Raw genomic sequence first — 22815 nt, 5'->3', positions numbered from 1 at the left:
TAGAGAGCGGAGCCGCGCGCGCCAGCACATGACCGCAGGAGACGGGAACGGGTAAGTGACCTGGGATGCGACTCGCAAGCGGGCGCGTCCCGCTGTGCGAATCGCATCCCCAACGGCCATGGCAGAGCAGCGCTCCCGGTCAGCGCTGACCGGGGAGCTGCAGGGAGAAGGACGCCGTGAGCGCTCCGGGGAGGAGCGGGGACCCGGAGCGCTAGGCGTAACAAACCTGGTCCAGGGTAATTCTTCCGTTGGCGAGTACGCCGTACAATTCCGTACTCTTGCTTCAGAACTATCCTGCAATAATGAGGCCATCTGCGCGACCTTTAAAAAAGGCCTATCCAGCAACATTAAAGATGTTCTGGCCGCACGAGAAATTCCTGCTAATCTACATGAACTCATTCATCTTGCCACTCGCATTGACATGCGTTTTTCCGAAAGGCGTCAGGAGCTCCGCCAGGATATGGACTTTGTTCGCACGAGGCGTTTTTTCTCCCCGGCTCCTCTCTCCTCTGGTCCTCTGCAATCCGTTCCTGTGCCTTCCGCCGTGGAGGCTATGCAGGTCGACCGGTCTCGCCTGACACCTCAAGAGAGGACACGACGCCGCATGGAGAATCTCTGCCTGTACTGTGCCGGTACCGAACACTTCCTGAAGGATTGTCCTATCCGTCCTCCCCGCCTGGAAAGACGTACGCTGACTCCGCACAAAGGTGAGACAGTCCTTGATGTCAACTCTGCTTCTCCACGTCTTACTGTGCCTGTGCGGATATCTGCCTCTACCTTCTCCTTCGCTACTATGGCCTTCTTGGATTCCGGATCTGCAGGAAATTTTATTTTAGCCTCTCTCATCAACAGGTTCAACATCCCAGTGACCAGTCTCGCCAGACCCCTCTACATCAATTGTGTTAACAATGAAAGATTGGACTGTACCATACGTTTCCGCACGGAGCCCCTCCTAATGTGCATCGGACCTCATCACGAGAAAATAGAGTTTTTGGTCCTCCCCAATTGCACTTCCGAAATTCTCCTCGGACTACCCTGGCTTCAACACCATTCCCCAACCCTGGATTGGTCCACTGGGGAGATCAAGAGTTGGGGTTCCTCTTGTTTCAAGGACTGCCTTAAACCGGTTCCCAGTACTCCCTGCCGTGACCCTGTGGTTCCCCCTGTAACCGGTCTCCCTAAGGCCTATATGGACTTTGCGGATGTTTTTTGCAAAAAACAAGCTGAGACTTTACCTCCTCACAGGCCTTATGACTGTCCCATTGACCTCCTCCCGGGTACTACTCCACCCCGGGGCAGAATTTATCCTCTGTCCGCCCCAGAGACTCTTGCTATGTCGGAGTACATCCAGGAGAATTTAAAAAAGGGCTTTATCCGCAAATCCTCCTCTCCTGCCGGAGCCGGATTTTTCTTTGTGTCCAAAAAAGATGGCTCCCTACGTCCTTGCATTGACTACCGCGGTCTTAATAAAATCACGGTAAAGAACCGCTACCCTCTACCTCTCATCTCTGAACTCTTTGATCGCCTCCAAGGTGCCCACATCTTTACCAAACTGGACTTAAGAGGTGCCTATAATCTCATCCGCATCAGAGAGGGGGACGAATGGAAAACGGCATTTAACACTAGAGATGGACACTTTGAGTATCTGGTCATGCCCTTTGGCCTGTGCAACGCCCCTGCCGTCTTCCAAGACTTTGTTAATGAAATTTTTCGTGATCTCTTATATTCCTGTGTTGTTGTGTATCTGGACGATATCCTGATTTTTTCTGCCAACCTAGAAGAACACCGCCAGCATGTCCGCATGGTTCTTCAGAGACTTCGTGACAATCAACTTTATGCCAAAATGGAGAAATGTCTGTTTGAATGTCAATCTCTTCCTTTCCTAGGATACTTGGTCTCTGGCCAGGGACTACAAATGGATCCAGACAAACTCTATGCCGTCTTAGATTGGCCACGCCCCTCCGGACTCCGTGCCATCCAACGTTTTTTGGGGTTCGCCAATTATTACAGACAATTTATTCCACATTTTTCTACCATTGTGGCTCCTATCGTGGCTTTAACCAAAAAGAATGCCAATCCTAAGTCATGGCCTCCTCAAGCGGAAGACGCCTTTAAACAGCTCAAGTCTGCCTTTTCTTCGGCTCCCGTGCTCTCCAGACCTGACCCATCTAAACCCTTCCTATTGGAGGTTGATGCCTCCTCAGTAGGAGCTGGAGCGGTCTTTCTACAAAAAAATTCTTCCGGGCATGCTGTTACTTGTGGGTTTTTTTCTAGGACCTTCTCCCCGGCGGAGAGGAACTACTCCATCGGGGATCGAGAGCTACTAGCCATTAAATTGGCACTTGAGGAATGGAGGCATCTGCTGGAGGGATCAAGATTTCCAGTTATTATTTACACCGATCACAAGAGCCTCTCCTATCTCCAGTCTGCCCAACGGCTGAATCCTCGCCAGGCCAGGTGGTCTCTGTTCTTTGCCCGATTTAATTTTGAAATTCACTTTCGGCCTGCCGATAAGAACATTAGGGCCGATGCTCTCTCTCGTTCCTCGGATGCCTCGGAAGTAGAGCTCTCTCCGCAACACATCATTCCTCCTGACTGCCTGATCTCCACTTCTCCAGCCTCCATCAGGCAAACTCCTCCAGGGAAGACCTTCGTCTCTCCTCGCCAACGCCTCGGAATCCTCAAATGGGGTCACTCCTCCCATCTCGCAGGTCATGCGGGCATCAAGAAATCCGTGCAACTCATCTCTCGTTTCTATTGGTGGCCGACTCTGGAGACGGATGTTGTGGATTTTGTGCGGGCCTGCACTGTCTGTGCCCGGGATAAGACTCCTCGCCAGAAGCCTGCTGGTCTTCTTCATCCTCTGCCTGTCCCCGAACAGCCTTGGTCTCTGATTGGTATGGACTTTATTACAGACTTACCCCCATCCCGTGGCAACACTGTTGTTTGGGTGGTCGTTGATCGATTCTCCAAGATGGCACATTTCATCCCTCTTCCTGGTCTTCCTTCAGCGCCTCAGTTGGCAAAACAATTTTTTGTACACATTTTTCGTCTTCACGGGTTGCCCACGCAGATCGTCTCGGACAGAGGCGTCCAATTCGTGTCAAAATTCTGGAGGGCTCTCTGTAAACAACTCAAGATTAAATTAAACTTTTCTTCTGCCTATCATCCTCAATCCAATGGGCAAGTAGAAAGAATTAACCAGGTCCTGGGTGATTATTTACGGCATTTTGTTTCCTCCCGCCAGGATGACTGGGCAGATCTTCTACCATGGGCCGAATTCTCGTATAACTTCAGAGTCTCTGAATCTTCCTCCAAATCCCCATTTTTCGTGGTGTACGGCCGTCACCCTCTTCCCCCCCTCCCTACTCCCTTGCCCTCTGGTTTGCCCGCTGTGGATGAAATATCTCGTGATCTTTCCACCATATGGAAAGAGACCCAAAATTCTCTCTTACAGGCTTCATCACGCATGAAGAAGTTTGCTGATAAGAAAAGAAGAGCTCCCCCCATTTTTTCTCCTGGAGACAAGGTATGGCTCTCCGCTAAATATGTCCGCTTCCGTGTCCCTAGCTACAAATTGGGACCACGCTATCTTGGTCCTTTCAAAATTTTGTGCCAGATTAATCCTGTCTCTTACAAACTTCTTCTTCCTCCTTCTCTTCGTATTCCTAATGCCTTTCACGTTTCTCTTCTTAAACCACTCATCATCAACCGTTTCTCTCCCAAACTTGTTTCTTCCACTCCTGTTTCCGGCTCCTCGGACATCTTCTCCATAAAGGAGATACTGGCCTCCAAGAAGGTCAGAGGGAAAACTTTTTTTTTGGTCGATTGGGAGGGTTGTGGTCCTGAAGAGAGATCCTGGGAACCTGAGGACAATATCCTAGACAAAAGTCTGCTCCTCAGGTTCTCAGGCTCCAAGAAGAGGGGGAGACCCAAGGGGGGGGGTACTGTTACGCCGAGCGCTCCGGGTCCCCGCTCCTCCCCGGAGCGCTCGCTACACTCTCGCTACTGCAGCGCTCCGGTCAGATCCACTGACCCGGTGCGCTGCGATACCGCCTCCAGCCGGGATGCGATTCGCGATGCGGGTGGCGCCCGCTCCGATGCGCACCCCGGCTCCCGTACCTGACTCGCTCTCCGTCGGTCCTGTCCCGGCGCGCGCGGCCCCGCTCCCTAGGGCGCGCGCGCGCCGGGTCTCTGCGATTTAAAGGGCCACTGCGCCGCTGATTGGCGCAAGTGGTTCTAATCAGTGTGTTCACCTGTGCACTCCCTATGTATACCTCACTTCCCCTTCCCTTCCTTGCCGGATCTTGTTGCCATTGTGCCAGTGAAAGCGTTTCCTTGTGTGTTCCTAGCCTGTGTTCCAGACCTCCTGCCGTTGCCCCTGACTACGATCCTTGCTGCCTGCCCCGACCTTCTGCTACGTCCGACCTTGCTTCTGTCTACTCCCTTGTACCGCGCCTATCTTCAGCAGTCAGAGAGGTTGAGCCGTTGCTAGGGATACGACCTGGTCACTACCGCCGCAGCAAGACCATCCCGCTTTGCGGCGGGCTCTGGTGAAAACCAGTAGTGACTTAGAACCGGTCCACTAGCACGGTCCACGCCAATCCCTCTCTGGCACAGAGGATCCACCTCCTGCCAGCCGGCACCGTGACAATGTATCAGCAGAATAGTGAGTGCAGCTTTGGAGGTGACTGGAGGGTAAGACATGATGTAACAGCAGAATAGTGAGTGCAGCTCTGGAGGTGTCTGGAGGGTAAGACATGATGTAACAGCAGAATAGTGAGTGCAGCTCTAGAGGATAAGGCAGGATGTAACAGCAGAATAGTGAGTGCAGCTCTGGAGGATAAGACATGATGCAACAGCAGAATAGTGAGTGCAGCTCTGGAGGATAAGACATGATGCAACAGCACAATAGTGAGTGCAGCTCTGGAGGATAAGACATGATGTAACAGCAGAATAGTGAGTGCAGCTCTGGAGGATGAGACATGATGTAACTGCAGAATAGTGAGTGCAGCTCTGGAAGATTAGACATGATGTAACAGCAGAATAGTGAGTGCAGCTCTGGAGGATGAGACATGATGTAACTGCAGAATAGTGAGTACAGCTCTGGAGGATAAGACATGGTGTAACAGCAGAATAGTGAGTGCAGCTCTGGAGGTGACTGGAGGATATGACAAGATATAGCAGTAGAATAGTGAGTGCAGCTCCGGAGGTGACTAAATAATAAGACATGATGTAACAGCAGACTAGTGAGTGCAGTTCTGGAGGATAAGACATGATGTAACAGCAGAATAGTGAGTGCAGCTCTGGAGGTGACTGGAGGATAAGACATGATGCAACAGCAGAATAGTGATTGCAGCTCCGGGGGTGACTGGAGGATAAGACATGATGTAACAGCAGAATAGTGAGTGCAGCTCTAGAGGATAAGACATGATATAACAGCAGAATAGTGAGTGCAGCTCTAGAGGATAAGACAGGATGTAGCAGCAGAATAGTGAGTGCAGCTCTGGAGAATAAGACATGAATAGTGACAGAATTGTGAGTGCAGCTCTGGAGGTGATGGGAGGATAAGAAAGGATGTAACAGCAGAATAGTGAATACAGCTCTGTGTCATGATATGAAAGCAGAACTGTGAATGCAGCTCTGGATGTGACTGTAGTAAAAAAAAACATCATTTAACTCCTGATCAGCACAAGTGAAAAAAATATTTTCAAATGTAGTCGGAATTTAATCGGAAGAATTTCTGCAAACAATTGTATCCAGTTCAGACATTGTGTGGACTCTGCGCCGACACATTGTAACGAGGCTGAGATCTGCTGCTCTGCATTGTCTTCTGCCTCTCGGCGAGGCCCTTGGCCCCCATGAACTCACTTCTCTATCTTTCTAAAGCTTTCTTAGTACTAAAACCTTTTTTCTTTTTTCTAGAACTCAGATTTCCATGGAAACCGCTGGGAGCGCTCGGTTGCCGGGACGTGTAACCAAGGCTTTTATACGGGATCTGTGAGGCCTCGCCATAGGAGCCCGGCGAAAAATACATCTACAGGCGGAAAATGGCGCAGAATATACGGAATGGAGGGAGGGCCCCGGAGCATTATTATACCATCTGACAATACTGTCAGAGATTGCTTCACGACTAAGAACAGCTGCCCTTCAGGATGTTGGGAAAGCTGGGTGACATCCTTTATAGCCTTTCTGACATGTGTTAGATCAGTGTTTCCCAACCAGGGTGCCTCCAGCTGTTGCAAAGCTACAACTCCCAGCATGCCCGGACAGCCGTCGGCTGTCCGGGAATGCTGGGAGTTGTAGTTTTGCAACATCTGGAGGTCCGCAGGTCGAAGACCACTGATCTCTGTCTATGTGGTCTCTATACAGTTTACTGTGATAAAGGGCAGATAGTGACATCACTAGGATGGGGTGCGGCTATTGTACTATGAAGCTGTGATGTCATCATGAAGACAAGTACATATATTCTAACAGACATGATAAAACAGCAGAATAGTGACTGCAGCCCTGGATGTGACTGTAGTAACAAATAATTAAGCCAGTGGTCTTCAAACGGTGGCCCTCCAGATGTTGCAAAACTACAACTCCCAGCATGCCCGGACAGCCGTTGGCTGTCCGGGCATGCTGGGAGTTGTAGTTTTGCAACATCTGGAGGGCCACCGTTTGAAGACCACTGAATTAAGCGCTTTGTATAGACTTCTATAGTAAAGACAAGATAGTCTATATATCTGATTGGCAGCATTAAGGTTAGAGGAATAAGACGCTTACCTTTCCATTAGGACTGGCTTTCTTAAAGACTCTGCGGAGAAAAACAAAAGAAAGAAATTAGGATTTAAAGGAAAATTCCCTGGAATGACTTATGGATAGAAAGTATTTAGTATATCGGCAGACTATTATAATAGCGGCAGCCAGGGGGCAGTATAACATATAGAACTACACTTCCCGAACAGTAAAAATCTACATTTTAAATCAGAGAAATTTTATCTTATACCCTGGTCACAGCCAGTAACATCCCACAATGCACTGCAATATAGTAACGTGTTATGATGGCAGTAAGTGGAGCACAAAGATGGTGGGGCCATTCACCAGACTCGACAATGCTCTATGAGCTAAACATCCTAGACTCCAGACTGATACATTGTACATAGCTAGTCCTGCTCTCAGCTGAGAAGTGATACAATTGTATCCAGTCTAGACAATGCTCTGTGAGCTAAACATCCTGGACCCCAGACTGATACATTGTACATAGCTAGTCCTGCTCTCAGCTGAGATACAATTGTATCCAGAGACAATGCTCTGTGAGCTAAACATCCTGGACCCCAGACTGATACATTGTACATAGCTCGTCCTGCTCTCAGCTGAGAAGTGATAAAATTGTATCCAGTCTGGACAATGCTCTGTGAGCTAAACATCCTGGACCCCAGACTGATACATTGTACATAGCTAGTCCTGCCCTCAGCTGAGATACAATTGTATCCAGTCTAGACAATGCTCTGTGAGCTAAACATCCTGGACCCCAGACTGATACATTGTACATAGCTCGTCCTGCTCTCAGCTGAGAAGTGATAAAATTGTATCCAGTCTGGACAATGCTCTGTGAGCTAAACATCCTAGACTCCAGACTGATACATTGTACATAGCTAGTCCTGCTCCCAGCTGAGAAGTGATTCAATTGTATCCAGTCTAGACAATACTCTGTGAGCTAAACATCCTGGACCCCAGACTGATACATTGTACATAGCTCGTCCTGCTCTCAGCTGAGAAGTGATACAATTGTATCCAGTCCAGACAATGCTCTGTGAGCTAAACATCCCGGACCCCAGACTGATACATTGTACATAGCTAGTCCTGCTCTCAGCTGAGAAGTAATACAATTGTATCCAATCTAGGCAATGCTCTGTGAGCTAAACATCCTGGACTCCAGACTGATACATTGTACATAGCTAGTCCTGCTCTCAGCTGAGAAGTGATACAATTGTATCCAATCTAGACAATGCTCTGTGAGCTAAACACCCTGGACTCCAGACTGATACATTGTACATAGCTCGTCCTGCCCTCAGCTGAGAAGTGATACAATTGTATTCAGTCTAGACAATGCTCTGTGAGCTAAACATCCTTGACCCCAGACTGATACATTGTACATAGCTAGTCCTGCTCTCAGCTGAGAAGTAATACAATTGTATCCAGTCTAGACAATGCTCTGTGAGCTAAACATCCTGGACTCCAGACTGATACATTGTACATAGCTCGTCCTGCTCTCAGCTGAGAAGTGATACAATTGTATCCAGTCTAGACAATGCTCTGTGAGCTAAACATCCTGGACTCCAGACATACATTGTACATAGCTAGTCCTGCTCTCAGCTGAGAAGTGATACAATTGTATCCAGTCTAGACAATGCTCTGTGAGCTAAACATCCTGGACCCCAGACTGATACATTGTACATAGCTAGTCCTGCTCCCAGCTGAGAAGTGATTCAATTGTATCCAGTCTAGACAATACTCTGTGAGCTAAACATCCTGGACCCCAGACTGATACATTGTACATAGCTAGTCCTGCTCTCAGCTGAGAAGTGATACAATTGTATCCAGTCCAGACAATGCTCTGTGAGCTAAACATCCCGGACTCCAGACTGATACATTGTACATAGCTAGTCCTGCTCTCAGCTGAGAAGTGATACAATTGTATCCAGTCTAGACAATGCTCTGTGAGCTAAACATCCTGGACTCCAGACTGATACATTGTACATAGCTAGTCCTGCTCTCAGCTGAGAAGTGATACAATTGTATCCAGTCTAGACAATGCTCTGTGAGCTAAACATCCTGGACTCCAGACTGATACATTGTAGATAGCTCGTCCTGCTCTCAGCTGAGAAGTGATACAATTGTATCCAGTCTAGACAATGCTCTGTGAGCTAAACATCCTGGACTCCAGACTGATACATTGTACATAGCTAGTCCTGCTCCCAGCTGAGAAGTGATTCAATTGTATCCAGTCTAGACAATACTCTGTGAGCTAAACATCCTGGACCCCAGACTGATACATTGTACATAGCTAGTCCTGCTCTCAGCTGAGAAGTGATACAATTGTATCCAGTCCAGACAATGCTCTGTGAGCTAAACATCCCGGACTCCAGACTGATACATTGTACATAGCTAGTCCTGCTCTCAGCTGAGAAGTGATACAATTGTATCCAGTCTAGGCAATGCTCTGTGAGCTAAACATCCTGGACTCCAGACTGATACATTGTACATAGCTAGTCCTGCTCTCAGCTGAGAAGTGATACAATTGTATCCAGTCTAGACAATGCTCTGTGAGCTAAACACCCTGGACTCCAGACTGATACACTGTACATAGCTCGTCCTGCTCTCAGCTGAGAAGTGATACAATTGTATCCAGTCTAGACAATGCTCTGTGAGCTAAACATCCTGGACCCCAGACTAATACATTGTACATAGCTAGTCCTGCTCTCAGCTGAGAAGTGATACAATTGTATCCAGTCTAGACAATGCTCTGTGAGCTAAACATCCTGGACTCCAGACATACATTGTACATAGCTAGTCCTGCTCTCAGCTGAGAAGTATATACAATTGTATCCAGTCTAGACAATGCTCTGTGAGCTAAACATCCTGGACTCCAGACTGATACACTGTACATAGCTCGTCCTGCTCTCAGCTGAGAAGTGATACAATTGTATCCAGTCTAGACAATGCTCTGTGAGCTAAACATCCTGGACCCCAGACTAATACATTGTACATAGCTCGTCCTGCTCTCAGCTGAGAAGTGATACAATTGTATCCAGTCTAGACAAGTAAGGAAAGTCTTAGAAAAGTGAGCCACAAAGAATGTTTCAGATATATTTTAGCCGCAGCGTTTTGTGTCTGTAGCTCCTCTGCAGACTTATGTGTCTCCATGGTTACATAGCAAACAAACCCTGTGTGGTCTGATCCGGCAGACATGTTGTATTCCAATCCAGTAGATGAGAGATGAGAGTAACAAGTGACTGCAGGATCTGACTACATGGGGATTGTTTCACGTCTGTTACCATAGAGACACATAGCTCTGCAGAGAAGCTGCATACATACAATACACACCGGAACCTCCAACTAACCCCCGAATATAACTCCAAGTGACCGACAGTATATACGATAAGAAGCCATTACATAGTGTGAGTGGTGCATCATGACAGTACCGTACCACGGAATCCCACATCTATACTGTAGTACAGTGGTCTTCAACTCGCGGACCTCCAGATGTTGCAAAACTACAACTCTCAGCATGCCCGGACAGCCAACGGCTGTCCGGGCATGCTGGGAATTGTAGTTTTGCAACATCTGGAGGCCCACCGGTTGGAGACCACTGCTGTAGGGTCTTGTGATAAAGACTGACGAAGAACAACAGCGCCCCCTGTGCAGTATATATTAGAACTACTTGCAGCCACTTATCCCCACAGATTGTCAGGTTTTCTCAGCATTTTGCCATAGGCACGTATGATAGCCTGGGGGTGTAGGGTATGGGGAGTGTAGCTGTGTGGTGACTAAAGGGTGTCTGGATAACCCTTGCTATTCGTGACGCCAGGGTGTGGGCTCCTCAGTAATGCTTGTCCTACCGCCACCCTTCCCAAGAACGATAGGGAGGTAGATAAGATTAGATTGTCCACAACCGGAGAGTTTTCTGAAACAGGTATAACTTTTACTGAAGATTTTCTGAAAGCTTCATAAACGGAACAGTCTCTATACATACAACTGCTTACTTTGGAGATTGACAAAGGTTGGGACTTTAGCAATTTAGAGTCTTTTAGTATTGTGCGCTGTTCCATGGATTTAGGGGATTTAATTGCGGTCCAGTAGTCACGCTAGCTTTAACGGGAGTAGTTTAGAACTCACGGTTTTAGTTCCGCTGAGGCCGGTAGGTTTTCAGGCCTAGTGTATCTTTGCAAGTTGCGTAGATCCGTCCTGCTAGTCCGGCATCCACGAGAGCAGCAACCCAAGAGAGCGATAATTGGCTACAGCTCCCTTATATGGGCAGGGGCTGGACTAGTGCTAATTGGTCCAATACATGTGTCAATCACCGTTACAAAGGCTTGTGGGTAACATGTGACCCAAGGACCTCCCAAGGTCCTCCAACATAGCATAGAGGATATTAACATGGTCACATGACCGAAGGTCCTGCGACGCTAAACAAGGTAAGTACTATACATTATTATTAAATATACATTATCATTAAATATATACAGGTATTAACGTTAGAGAATTAGACTTGAGGAGAGGCAACTAGGGGCTGTCCCAACTGAGGAACACTACGTGAGCCTAGTTACTCTGACTTTGGGGACCTCTACACTAGGTATGGTATGTAAGACGGTACCGGGACACCACACACGATTCTGTGTTTGGACTTGGAAGGAAGCTGCTACCTCTGCCCCTCTCCCAGCGGGAAGTCTCAGCACATTCTATTCAATTGTATTCAAAAAGGCAGATCCTCAGTCTGACCATGGGATGGAGCTAGAGAGTGAAAGGATCTGACTGTCTACATCAGTTTACATAGTAGAAGGTGCTGGGTCCTGAGCAGCACAGAGTATTTCAGGAAAATAAGACTGATAAATAGGTGTAGGGCATTCTCAGCAGCACAGAGTATTTCTGGAGAGAGGTTTGTACTGTCCTCATCCTGATCTTTGTCCCTTTGTGTGCTATGGTGACGACCTGCGGACAGTCTTCAGGCACATTCAGAGGTTCATGCCGGTTACACTGATTTAGTGTTCCAGTGGATCGCGCCGCTCGCCGGCCGCAGAGGAATCGATCTCCTCCATTCAGACTGTTTCCCACAAATTGTTTTGCAGTCGATACAAAGACAAGGATTGCACAGGGTGTAGTGAGGGCTCCGCAGTTATTTAACCTCCTCCGTCATGTGATGGAAGAATTTCAGCTGTGAAGCTTCAATATATGACAAACCTCAGAGATGTCAGAGATCATCTGCAGCAACAACAACACATACAACAATAACAGCAACAACAACAATAACAATAACACAACCAACAACAACACCACTAACAATAACAGCAACAACAATAACGCCAACAACATCATCAACAACAAGACATACAAAAAAAACAGCAACAACAATAACACCACCAACAACACCACCAACAATATCACCACCAACAACACCAACAATAACACCAACAACATCATCAACAACAACACATACAACAAAAACAGCAACAACAATAACACCACTAACAACACCACCAACAATATCACCACCAACAACACCAACAATAACACCAACAACAATAACACCAACAACATCATCAACAACAACACATACAACAAAAACAGCAACAACAATAACACCACCAATAATAACACAACCAACAACACCACCACCAACAATATCACCACCAAAAACACCAACAATAACACCAACAACAACAACACCAACATAATAAACAACAACAAATACAACAATAACAACAACACCATCAACAACAATATCAACAATACCAATAACAACACCAACAATAACATTAACAACAATAACACCAACAACATCATCAACAACACATACAACATCAAAAACAACACCAACAATAACAATAGCACCAACAATAACAACAAAACCAATAACACCACCAACAATAACAGCAACAACAATAACACCACCAACAACACCAATAATAACACAACCAACAACACCACCAATAACACCAACAACATCATCAACAACACATACAATAACAACAACACCAACAATAACAATTACACGAACAATAACAATTACACCAACACCGGCAATAACATTAATCACAACAATAATAATAACATCACAACAACACCAATAATAACACAAACACCAACGATAACAACAACAACACCAACTATAACAACAACAACATCATGAGTTCTGGTATACAACAGAGAGAACCAGAATTGTAGCCAGATCGGTTGTCACACAACTTCTTCAGAAACAGATAAAATAGGAAATGGGCTGAACAGAAGGACACAAGGGATCGGCACATAACCACCAGTTCACACCGTCCACAGGAGCCAGGAGAATCCCCCCACTCAGATCAGGACGGTGTCTCATGTCTAACACTAAAAGGGTTAATAAATGTTTCTGAATGCGCTTCCCCCACCGTGACATTTATAGATAATAGACCTTCAGATTATTCACGAAATATTATACTGAAGTGTTATTACTGGATCCATCACTCAGATGACACAAGATAATGGGGATAAAGATGGTGATAGTGATGAGGATGATGGTGATAGTAATGGAGATGATAAGGATGATGGTTATGATGGTGATAGTGATGAGGATGATGGTGATGAGGATGATGGGGATAGTAATGGAGATGATAAGGATGATGGTTATGATGGTGATAGTGATGATGATGGTGATAGTGATGATGATGGTAATATTGATAATGATGAGGACGATGGTGTTGCTAGTGACACAATGCGCACAAAGGTGACAGTGATCAGGGCTTTGAGCTCCTGAGGTTTGTTACATTTTATTTCTCTTTGCAGATTTCCTTCTCTATGGAGCCGACATCCTACATGTACTGCGGGGTCTGTAAGAATGAGACAGGTAAGACAGGGGCGGAGCAAGGGTAAGGACAAGCGGAAACACAGGGGATGGGTCACACCCACAAGGATAGGAGCAGTATAATAGTAGTTATATTCTTGTATATAGGAGCAGTATTATAGTAGTTATATTCTTGTATATAGGAGCAGTATTATAGTAGTTATATTCTTGTATATAGGGGCAGTATTATAGTAGTTATATTCTTGTATATAGGAGCAGTATTATAGTAGTTATATTCTTGTATATAGGAGCAGTATTATAGTAGTTATATTCTTGTATATAGGAGCAGTATTATAGTAGTTATATTCTTGTATATAGGAGCAGTATTATAGTAGTTATATTCTTGTATATAGGAGCAGTATTATAGTAGATATATTCTTGTATATAGGAGCAGTATTATAGTAGTTATATTCTTGTGTATAGGGGCAGTATTATAGTAGTTATGTTCTTGTATATAGGAGCAGTATTATAGTAGTTATATTCTTGTATATAGGAGCAGTATTATAGTAGTTATATTCTTGTATATAGGAGCAGTATTATAGTAGTTATATTCTTGTATATAGGAGCAGTATTATAGTAGTTATATTCTTGTATATAGGAGCAGTATTATAGTAGTTATATTCTTGTATATAGGAGCAGTATTATAGTAGTTATATTCTTGTATATAGGAGCAGTATTATAGTAGTTATATTCTTGTATATAGGAGCAGTATTATAGTAGTTATATTCTTGTATATAGGAGCAGTATTATAGTAGTTATATTCTTATATATGGGAGCAGTATTATAGTAGTTATATTCTTGTATATAGGAGACAGTATTATAGAAGTTATATTCTTGTACATAGGAGCAGTATTATAGTAGTTATATTCTTGTATATAGGAGCAGTATTATAGTAGTTATATTCTTGAGTTACAGACAATATATCAGTGAATGCTGTAGATAAGTCTATGTAATGATGACTATGTAGCGGTATACACATCTCAGCTCTGGGCAGGCTTCCAGCTCGATAAGAATTACACGTAAGCTGTGGATCTAATTGATATCAATATCTGCACATCATGTGAAGTCTCTGTAGATTTGGTTGAAAAAAAGGGAAGTGAAATTGCTGTTTAATGACTTTGTAATTGTCGGAATCATTGAATGAATGGCCCATAGTCACCTGCTTAGGAATCAGTGTAAACCGGGGGCTACATCCCACCTGGTTTTCAGTACTGCAGGACCCCAGGGCTCTTACTAAAGTCAATGGTGCCCCCCGGGACCCCCAATGCTGGCCCTGCAGAAAGGAAATGAAGACTTTACATTGCAGTCCCCTGTGGCTAATACATCATCCTGGGGGCTACAAGCTGCAGTACCCCTAGCAATCTCTTAGATCTATAATATGGAAAGAGGGTGCAGCAGGGAGGCTGAAGGCCATAGGAGTCGCCATCAGCATCAGGGAGGCTGGAAGCCATAGGAGCCATCATCAGCAGCAGGGAGGCTGGAGGCCATAGAAGCCATCAGCAGCAGCAGGGAGGCTGTAGGCCATAGGAGTCGCCATCAGCAGCAGGGAGGCTGGAGGCCATAGGAGCCATCATCAGCAGCAGGGAGGCTGGAGGCCATAGGAGCCGCCATAAGCAGCAGGGAGGCTGGAGGCCATAGGAGCCACGATCAGTAGCAGGGAGGCTGGAGGCCATAGGAGCCACCATCAGCAGCAGGGAGGCTGGAGGCCATAGGAGCCACCATCAGCAGCAGGGAGGCTGGAGGCCATAGGAGCCACCATCAGCAGCAGGGAGGCTGGAGGCCATAGGAGCCGCCATCAGCAGCAGGGAGGCTGGAGGCCATAGGAGCCGCCATCAGCAGCAGGGAGGCTGGAGGCCATAGGAGCCATCAGCAGCAGCAGGGAGGGTGAAGACCATAGGAGCCGCCATCAGCAGCAGGGAGGCTGGAGGCCATAGGAGCTGCCATTAGCAGCAGGGAGGCTGGAGGCCATAGGAGCCACCATCAGCAGCAGGGAGGCTGGAGGCCATAGGAGCCGTCATCAGCAGCAGCAGGAAGGCTGGAGGCCATAGGAGCCATCATCAGCAGCAGCAGGAAGGCTGGAGGCCATAGGAGCCATCATCAGCAGCAGGGAGGCTGGAGGCCATAGGAGCCGCCATCAGCAGCAGGGAGGCTGGAGGCCATAGGAGCCACCATCAGCACCAGGGAGGCTGGAGGCCATAGGAGCCGCCATAAGCATCAGGGAGGCTGAAGGCCATAGGAGACGCCATCAGCATCAGGGAGGCTGGAGGCCATAGGAGCCACCATCAGCATCAGGGAGGCTGGAGGCCATAGGAGCCGCCATCAGCAGCAGGGAGGCTGTAGGCCATAGGAGCCGCCATCAGCAGCAGGGAGGCTGTAGGCCATAGGAGCCGCCATTAGCAGCAGGGAGGCTGGAGGCCATAGGAGCTGCCATTAGCAGCAGGGAGGCTGGAAGCCATAGGAGCCACCATCAGCAGCAGGGAGGCTGGAGGCCATAGTAGCCGTCATCAGCAGCAGCAGGAAGGCTGGAGGCCATAGGAGCCATCAGCAGCAGCAGGGAGGCTGTAGGCCATAGGAGCCGCCATCAGCAGCAGGGAGGCTGGAGGCCATAGGAGCCGCCATCAGCAGCAGGGAGGCTGTAGGCCATAGGAGCCGCCATCAGCAGCAGGGAGGCTGGAGGCCATAGGAGCCGCCATCAGCAGCAGGGAGGCTGGAGGCCATAGTAGCCGCCATCAGCAGCAACAGGGAGGCTGGAGGCCATTGGAGCCATCAGCAGCAGGGAGGCTGGAGGCCATAGGAGCCATCAGCAGCAGCAGGGAGGCTGGAGGCCATAGGAGCCACCATCAGCAGCAGGGAGGCTGGAGGCCATAGGAGCCGCCATTAGCAGCAGGGAGGCTGGAGGCCATAGGAGCCACCATCAGCAGCAGGGAGGCTGTAGGCCATAGGAGCCGCCATCAGCAGCAGGGAGGCTGTAGGCCATAGGAGCCGCGATCAGCAGCAGGGAGGCTGGAGGCCATAAGAGCCACCATCAGCAGCAGGGAGGCTGGAGGCCATAGGAGCCGCGATCAGCAGCAGGGAGGCTGGAGGCCATAGGAGCCACTATCAGCAGCAGGGAGGCTGGAGGCCATAGGAGCCACCATCAGCAGCAGGGAGGCTGGAGGCCATAGGAGCCACCATCAGCAGCAGGGAGGCTGGAGGCCATAGGAGCCGTCATCAGCAGCAGGGAGGCTGGAGGCCATAGGAGCCGCCATCAGGTGGAGCAGGTAGAGCCCATCACTCCTGCCTGGCTCTTATCATCTATTACACAGCGTTGTCTCCGGGCCGGGTCTGAGTGGCGCCAGGGCTGCTCTTCTGCCATTATTCTCTCATATACATATCCAGCCTGGATTCCCAGAATTGATTTTCTGTATCTGTCAGCGTCTCATTCAGCGTCTGCACAAGGAATGTATAGGAGGCTTCGATGTCATTGATACAAACTGATGTGACATGGTGTGACGGGTTTTAGGGTTCTGGGATGGTGATGACATAAAGGTGGTGGAAGGCAACCCCTGTCTATCACTGTTTTAGGGTGTGGAGGGTGCCCCTTTATGGCAGACCCTCACCTTCCATATATGACATTCATCAGATCGTCTGCCATGTCTGCACTATATGGCAGTATTATGCAACCTGTACATGTAATTATTGTCCTTGTCCTTTAAAGCACTATAACAAGGCCTGTATCTGGTAATATTGCACTATATGGCGGCATTATTTTGCCTTTATATAGTGGTATTATGTTGCCTGTATATGACTCCATTCTGGAATTCCATATGCTGGAATTTAGTTGACAGTGTATGACAGTATTGTCTTGGCACTTTATCGCAGCATTATGTTGCCGGTAAGTGACACTATTGTGTTATAACTATATGGTGGAGTTTAATTGTCAATGTTTGACAATATAGTGGGGATATTATGTTGCCTTTATATAGTGGTATTAGGATGTCTTTATATGGTGGTATTATGTTGTCCTAATATGGTGGTAGTATGTTGCCTTTATATGGTGGTGTGGTGGTATTACGTTGCCTTTATATAGTGGTATTATGTTGTCTTTATATGGTGGTATTACATTGTCTTTATATAGTGGTATTATGTAGCCTTTATATGGTAGTATTATGTTGTCTTAATATGGTGGTTGTCATGAACAGGGGTGGACAGGAAGAGTGAGCCTTAAGCTGTCCCTAGAAACACTCTCCCTCCCCTATTTGCCCATCTGCCCTAAACGGCGGATCAACAACCATGGTGCCGGTCCCTTCCTGCACTAAAGTGCAATGGGCGAAAAGGCACACAAATAATACAGAACACAGTCGGTCACAGGTCAGAAACATAACGGAAAAACAACTAAATAACCAGAGAAAACAGACAGAATATAAATATACAAACAGGGTAGGATATAGCATTCTAACATACAGTTCAGAAAACAGAATCAAGAATAATGGCAGATATGAATAAATGAACAAGACTAGATATGAAATAAGTATACAGCAGAAACAAGGAGATGCAGGGGATGAACAGTTAACTGAATGTAAAACACTAAACAGGTCTGGAAACATAGAACAAAGTTCACACTAGACATAAAGAACAAACTAGACTCCCCACACCAAAAATGGAGGGACATTAATACTAACTCCAAATAGACTTCTAGCCAGCGGGCACACTCCACCGTGTGATCAGGATACTGGCCTAGAAGGATATAGAAATATAATACATGGAACACTAGACTTTGAACAGGATGAGTCTTAACAGACTCCACAAAACCAAACTCCAAAACATGGAGGATTAAAGGTCAGGATACCAAACAGGAATAATACAAAACCAAACTCCATTACATGGAGGAATACGGGTCAGGAGGAATACTACATACAGAGCACAGGTACAAGCAAGACTCACAGTGCCAACACAGACTAAGATAACAATGTTAAAGCAGAACGGACATACATAAGCCTAAAAACCGCTAGATGTACTAAAAATCATCAGACTAAAAATCTAGCATAATAATCATGGTTAAAACTCAGACAAACATAGCAAAGGTAAAACAAATAACCAGCACAGAATTCAGGAGAGCTCGGCTTTAAATAGCCACACCAAAGCTGTCATTGGCTAAGAGCTTTAACTATTCCCTAGCCAGGGAGAATAGCAAAGAAAACTGCCCAGCCACAACCCAGTGTCTGAACAGACCCCAAAACAGAAAAATAGAAAAACACAAAAACGCATATCTCATACGATTTTACAGTATGTTGTCTTTATATGGTGGTATTTTGTTGTCTTTATATGGTGGTATTATGCTGTCCTTATGTAGTAGTATGATGTTGTCTTTATATGGTGGTATTATGTTGTCTTTAAATGGTGATATTATATTGTCTTTATATGGTGGTATTATGTTGCCTTTATATGGTGGTATTACATTGTCTTTATATGGTGGTATTATGTTATCTTTATAGAGTAGTATTATGTTGTCTTTATATAGTAGTATTATGTTATCTTTATAGAGTAGTATTATGTTGTCTTTATATAGTAGTATTATGTTATCTTTATAGAGTAGTATTATGTTGTCTTTATATAGTAGTATTATGTTACCTTTATATGGTGGTATTATGTTGTCTTTATATGTTGGTATTATGTTGTCTTTATATGGTGGTATTATGTTGTCTTTATATGGTGGTATTATGTCGTCTTTACATGGTGGTATTAGGTTTCTATTGATATGGTGGTATTACATTGCCTTTATATGGTGGTATTATGTTATCTTTAAATGGTGATATTATATGTCTTTATATGGTGATATTATATTGTCTTTATATGGTGGTTATGTTGTCTTTATAGAGTAGTATTATGTTGTCTTTATATAGTAGTATTATGTTATCTTTATAGAGTAGTATTATGTTGTCTTTATATAGTAGTATTATGTTACCTTTATATGGTGGTATTACATTGCCTTTATATGGTGGTGTTATGTTATCTTTAAATGGTGATATTATATTGTCTTTATATGGTGGTTATGTTGTCTTTATATGGTGGTTTTATGTTGCCTGTATTTGTATGACATAAAAAATAGAAGAGAAGTTTGCCAGGAAAGTGTATGGATTGCAGTAGAGCCCGCCCTTTATTTGATTGTATATGACAATATTATCTCAGCACGATATGATGCTATTTCATTTACTGTATGTGGTACTAATGTCTTGGTACTATATGGCGGTAATATGTGTGTTAAAATTATGAGAAAAACTGTCCTGGGAGAAGAGAGTCCTAAGGGTATTGGGTGGGTATGACTTGTATGGACACTGCTGTGGAAACACTGGAGAAATATTACATTAAACTGAATAAGGGACATTATCCTATGATCAGGCAGCACTGACTGGCACTATTCAGGGCATCATAAGATTAAAATACAGTGTGGTCTTTGATTCCAGCAGCGCCCTCCTTCCACTTTGTATTAGAGTCTTACAGACTTTGGGCAATGACTCCATGACTCTGAGAATCATGTGGAGAATCACCAGAGGTTTATTCCTATTGGTCTTATTGTCCATGCAGAGTCCAGGGTTGTCCGGGTCACAGTGAGATTGGTGCACAAACCTGTTCCTTACATTCCCTGGACTGTCACATTGGACAAGATAATGGTGACCATAGACACCTCTGAGCTCAGCCGGGAAATATTCATCCAACCAGAGAAGAAGGTGTCAGGAGCGTCTATGTCTCCTCCTCATCCCACCAGAGAAGAAGGTGTCAGGAGCGTCTATGCCTCCTCATCCCACCCTCAAGCGAAGGTGTCAGGAGCGTCTAGGCCTCCTCCTCATCCCACCAGAGAAGAAGGTGTCAGGAGCGTCTATGCCTCCTCCTCATCCCACCAGAGAAGAAGGTGTCAGGAGCGTCTATGCCGCCTCCTCATCCCACGCTCAGGAGATGGTGTCAGGAGGGTCTATGCCTCCTCCTCATCCCACCAGAGAAGAAGGTGTCAGGAGCGTCTATGCCTCCTCCTCCTCCCACCAGAGAAGAAGGTGTCAGGAGCGTCTATGCCTCCTCCTCATCCCACCAGAGAAGAATGTGTCAGGAGCGTCTATGCCTCCTCCTCATCCCACCAGAGAAGAAGGTGTCAGGAGCGTCTATGCCTCCTCCTCATCCCACCCTCAGGAGATGTGTCAGGAGCGTCTATGCCTCCTCCTCATCCCACCAGAGAAGAAGGTGTCAGGAGCGTCTATGCCTCCTCCTCATCCCACCAGAGAAGAAGGTGTCAGGAGCGTCTATGCCTCCTCCTCCTCCCACCAGAGAAGAAGGTGTCAGGAGCGTCTATGCCTCCTCCTCATCCCACCAGAGAAGAAGGTGTCAGGAGCGTCTATGCCTCTTCATCCCACCTTCAGGAGAAGGTGTCAGGAGCGTCTATGCCTCCTCCTCATCCCACCCTCAGGAGATGTGTCAGGAGCGTCTATGCCTCCTCCTCATCCCACCAGAGAAGAAGGTGTCAGGAGCATCTATGCCTCCTCCTCATCCCACCAGAGAAGAAGGTGTCAGGAGCGTCTATGCCGTCTCCTCATCCCACCCTCAGGAGAAGGTGTCAGGAGTGTCTAGGCCTCCTCCTCATCCCACCAGAGAAGAAGGTGTCAGGAGCGTCTATGCCGCCTCCTCATCCCACCCTCAGCAGAAGGTGTCATGAGCGTCTATGCCTCCTCCTCATCCCACCCTCAGGAGATGGTGTCAGGAGCATCTATGCCTCCTACTCAACCCACCAGAGAAGAAGGTGTCAGGAGCGTCTATGCCTCCTCCTCATCCCACCAGAGAAGAAGGTGTCAGGAGCGTCTATGCCTCCTCCTCCTCCCACCAGAGAAGAAGGTGTCAGGAGCGTCTATGCCTCCTCCTCATCCCCCCAGAGAAGAAGGTGTCAGGAGCGTCTATGCCTCTTCATCCCACCCTCAGGAGAAGGTGTCAGGAGCGTCTATGCCTCCTCCTCATCCCACCCTCAGGAGATGGTGTCAGGAGCGTCTATGCCTCCTCCTCATCCCACCCTCAGGAGAAGGTGTCAGGAGCGTCTATGCCTCCTCCTCATCCCACCAGAGAAGAAGGTGTCAGGAGCGTCTATGCCTCCTCCTCCTCCCACCAGAGAAGAAGGTGTCAGGAGCGTCTATGCCTCCTCCTCATCCCACCAGAGAAGGTGTCAGGAGCGTCTATGTCTCTTCATCCCACCCTCAGGAGAAGGTGTCAGGAGCCTCTATACCTCCTCCTCATCCCACCCTCAGGAGATGGTGTCAGGAGCGTCTATGCCTCCTCCTCATCCCTCCAGAGAAGGTGTCAGGAGCGTCTATGCTTCTTCATCCCACCCTCAGGAGAAGGTGTCAGGAGCCTCTATGCCTCCTCCTCATCCCACCCTCAGGAGAAGGTGTCAGGAGCGTCTATGCCTCCTCCTCCTCTCACCAGAGAAGAAGGTGTCAGGAGCGTCTATGCCTCCTCCTCATCCCACCAGAGAAGAAGGTGTCAGGAGCGTCTATGCCTCCTCCTCCTCCCACCAGAGAAGAAGGTGTCAGGAGCGTCTATGCCTCTTCATCCCACCCTCAGGAGAAGGTGTCAGGAGCGTCTATGCCTCCTCCTCATCCCACCCTCAGGAGATGGTGTCAGGAGCGTCTATGCCTCCTCCTCATCCCACCCTCAGGAGAAGGTGTCAGGAGCGTCTATGCCTCCTCCTCATCCCACCAGAGAAGAAGGTGTCAGGAGCGTCTATGCCGCCTCCTCATCCCACCCTCAGGAGAAGGTGTCAGGAGTGTCTAGGCCTCCTTCTCATCCCACCAGAGAAGAAGGTGTCAGGAGCGTCTATGCCTCCTCCTCCTCCCACCAGAGAAGAAGGTGTCAGGAGCGTCTATGCCTCCTCCTCATCCCACCAGAGAAGGTGTCAGGAGCGTCTATGTCTCTTCATCCTACCCTCAGGAGAAGGTGTCAGGAGCCTCTATGCCTCCTCCTCATCCCACCCTCAGGAGATGGTGTCAGGAGCGTCTATGCCTCCTCCTCATCCCACCAGAGAAGGTGTCAGGAGCGTCTATGCCTCTTCATCCCACCCTCAGGAGAAGGTGTCAGGAGCCTCTATGCCTCCTCCTCATCCCACCCTCAGGAGAAGGTGTCAGGAGCGTCTATGCCTCCTCCTCATTCCACCAGAGAAGAAGGTGTCAGGAGCGTCTATGCCTCCTCCTCATCTCACCAGAGAAGAAGGTGTCAGG

The 22815-nt window shown here is 47.2% G+C and overlaps 1 protein-coding gene across 2 annotated transcripts in view; it reads right to left on the bottom strand.

The window, feature by feature from the left end:
• Positions 1-22815, bottom strand: part of LOC130358194 (beta-arrestin-1) — a 255931-nt gene that overhangs the window by 103314 nt on the left and 129802 nt on the right. For both annotated transcript variants that reach the window (XM_056561068.1, XM_056561067.1), the window contains exon 2: positions 6772-6802. In XM_056561068.1, coding sequence (XP_056417043.1) covers positions 6772-6802 — 31 coding nt within the window. The remainder of the gene's footprint in view (positions 1-6771; positions 6803-22815) is intronic.

Source organism: Hyla sarda, chromosome 2 (genome assembly GCF_029499605.1).
Source record: "Hyla sarda isolate aHylSar1 chromosome 2, aHylSar1.hap1, whole genome shotgun sequence".
NCBI lineage: Eukaryota > Metazoa > Chordata > Amphibia > Anura > Hylidae > Hyla > Hyla sarda.
The sequence above is the reverse complement of the archived record's forward strand: the minus strand, read 5'-3'. Positions and strand labels throughout refer to the sequence as shown.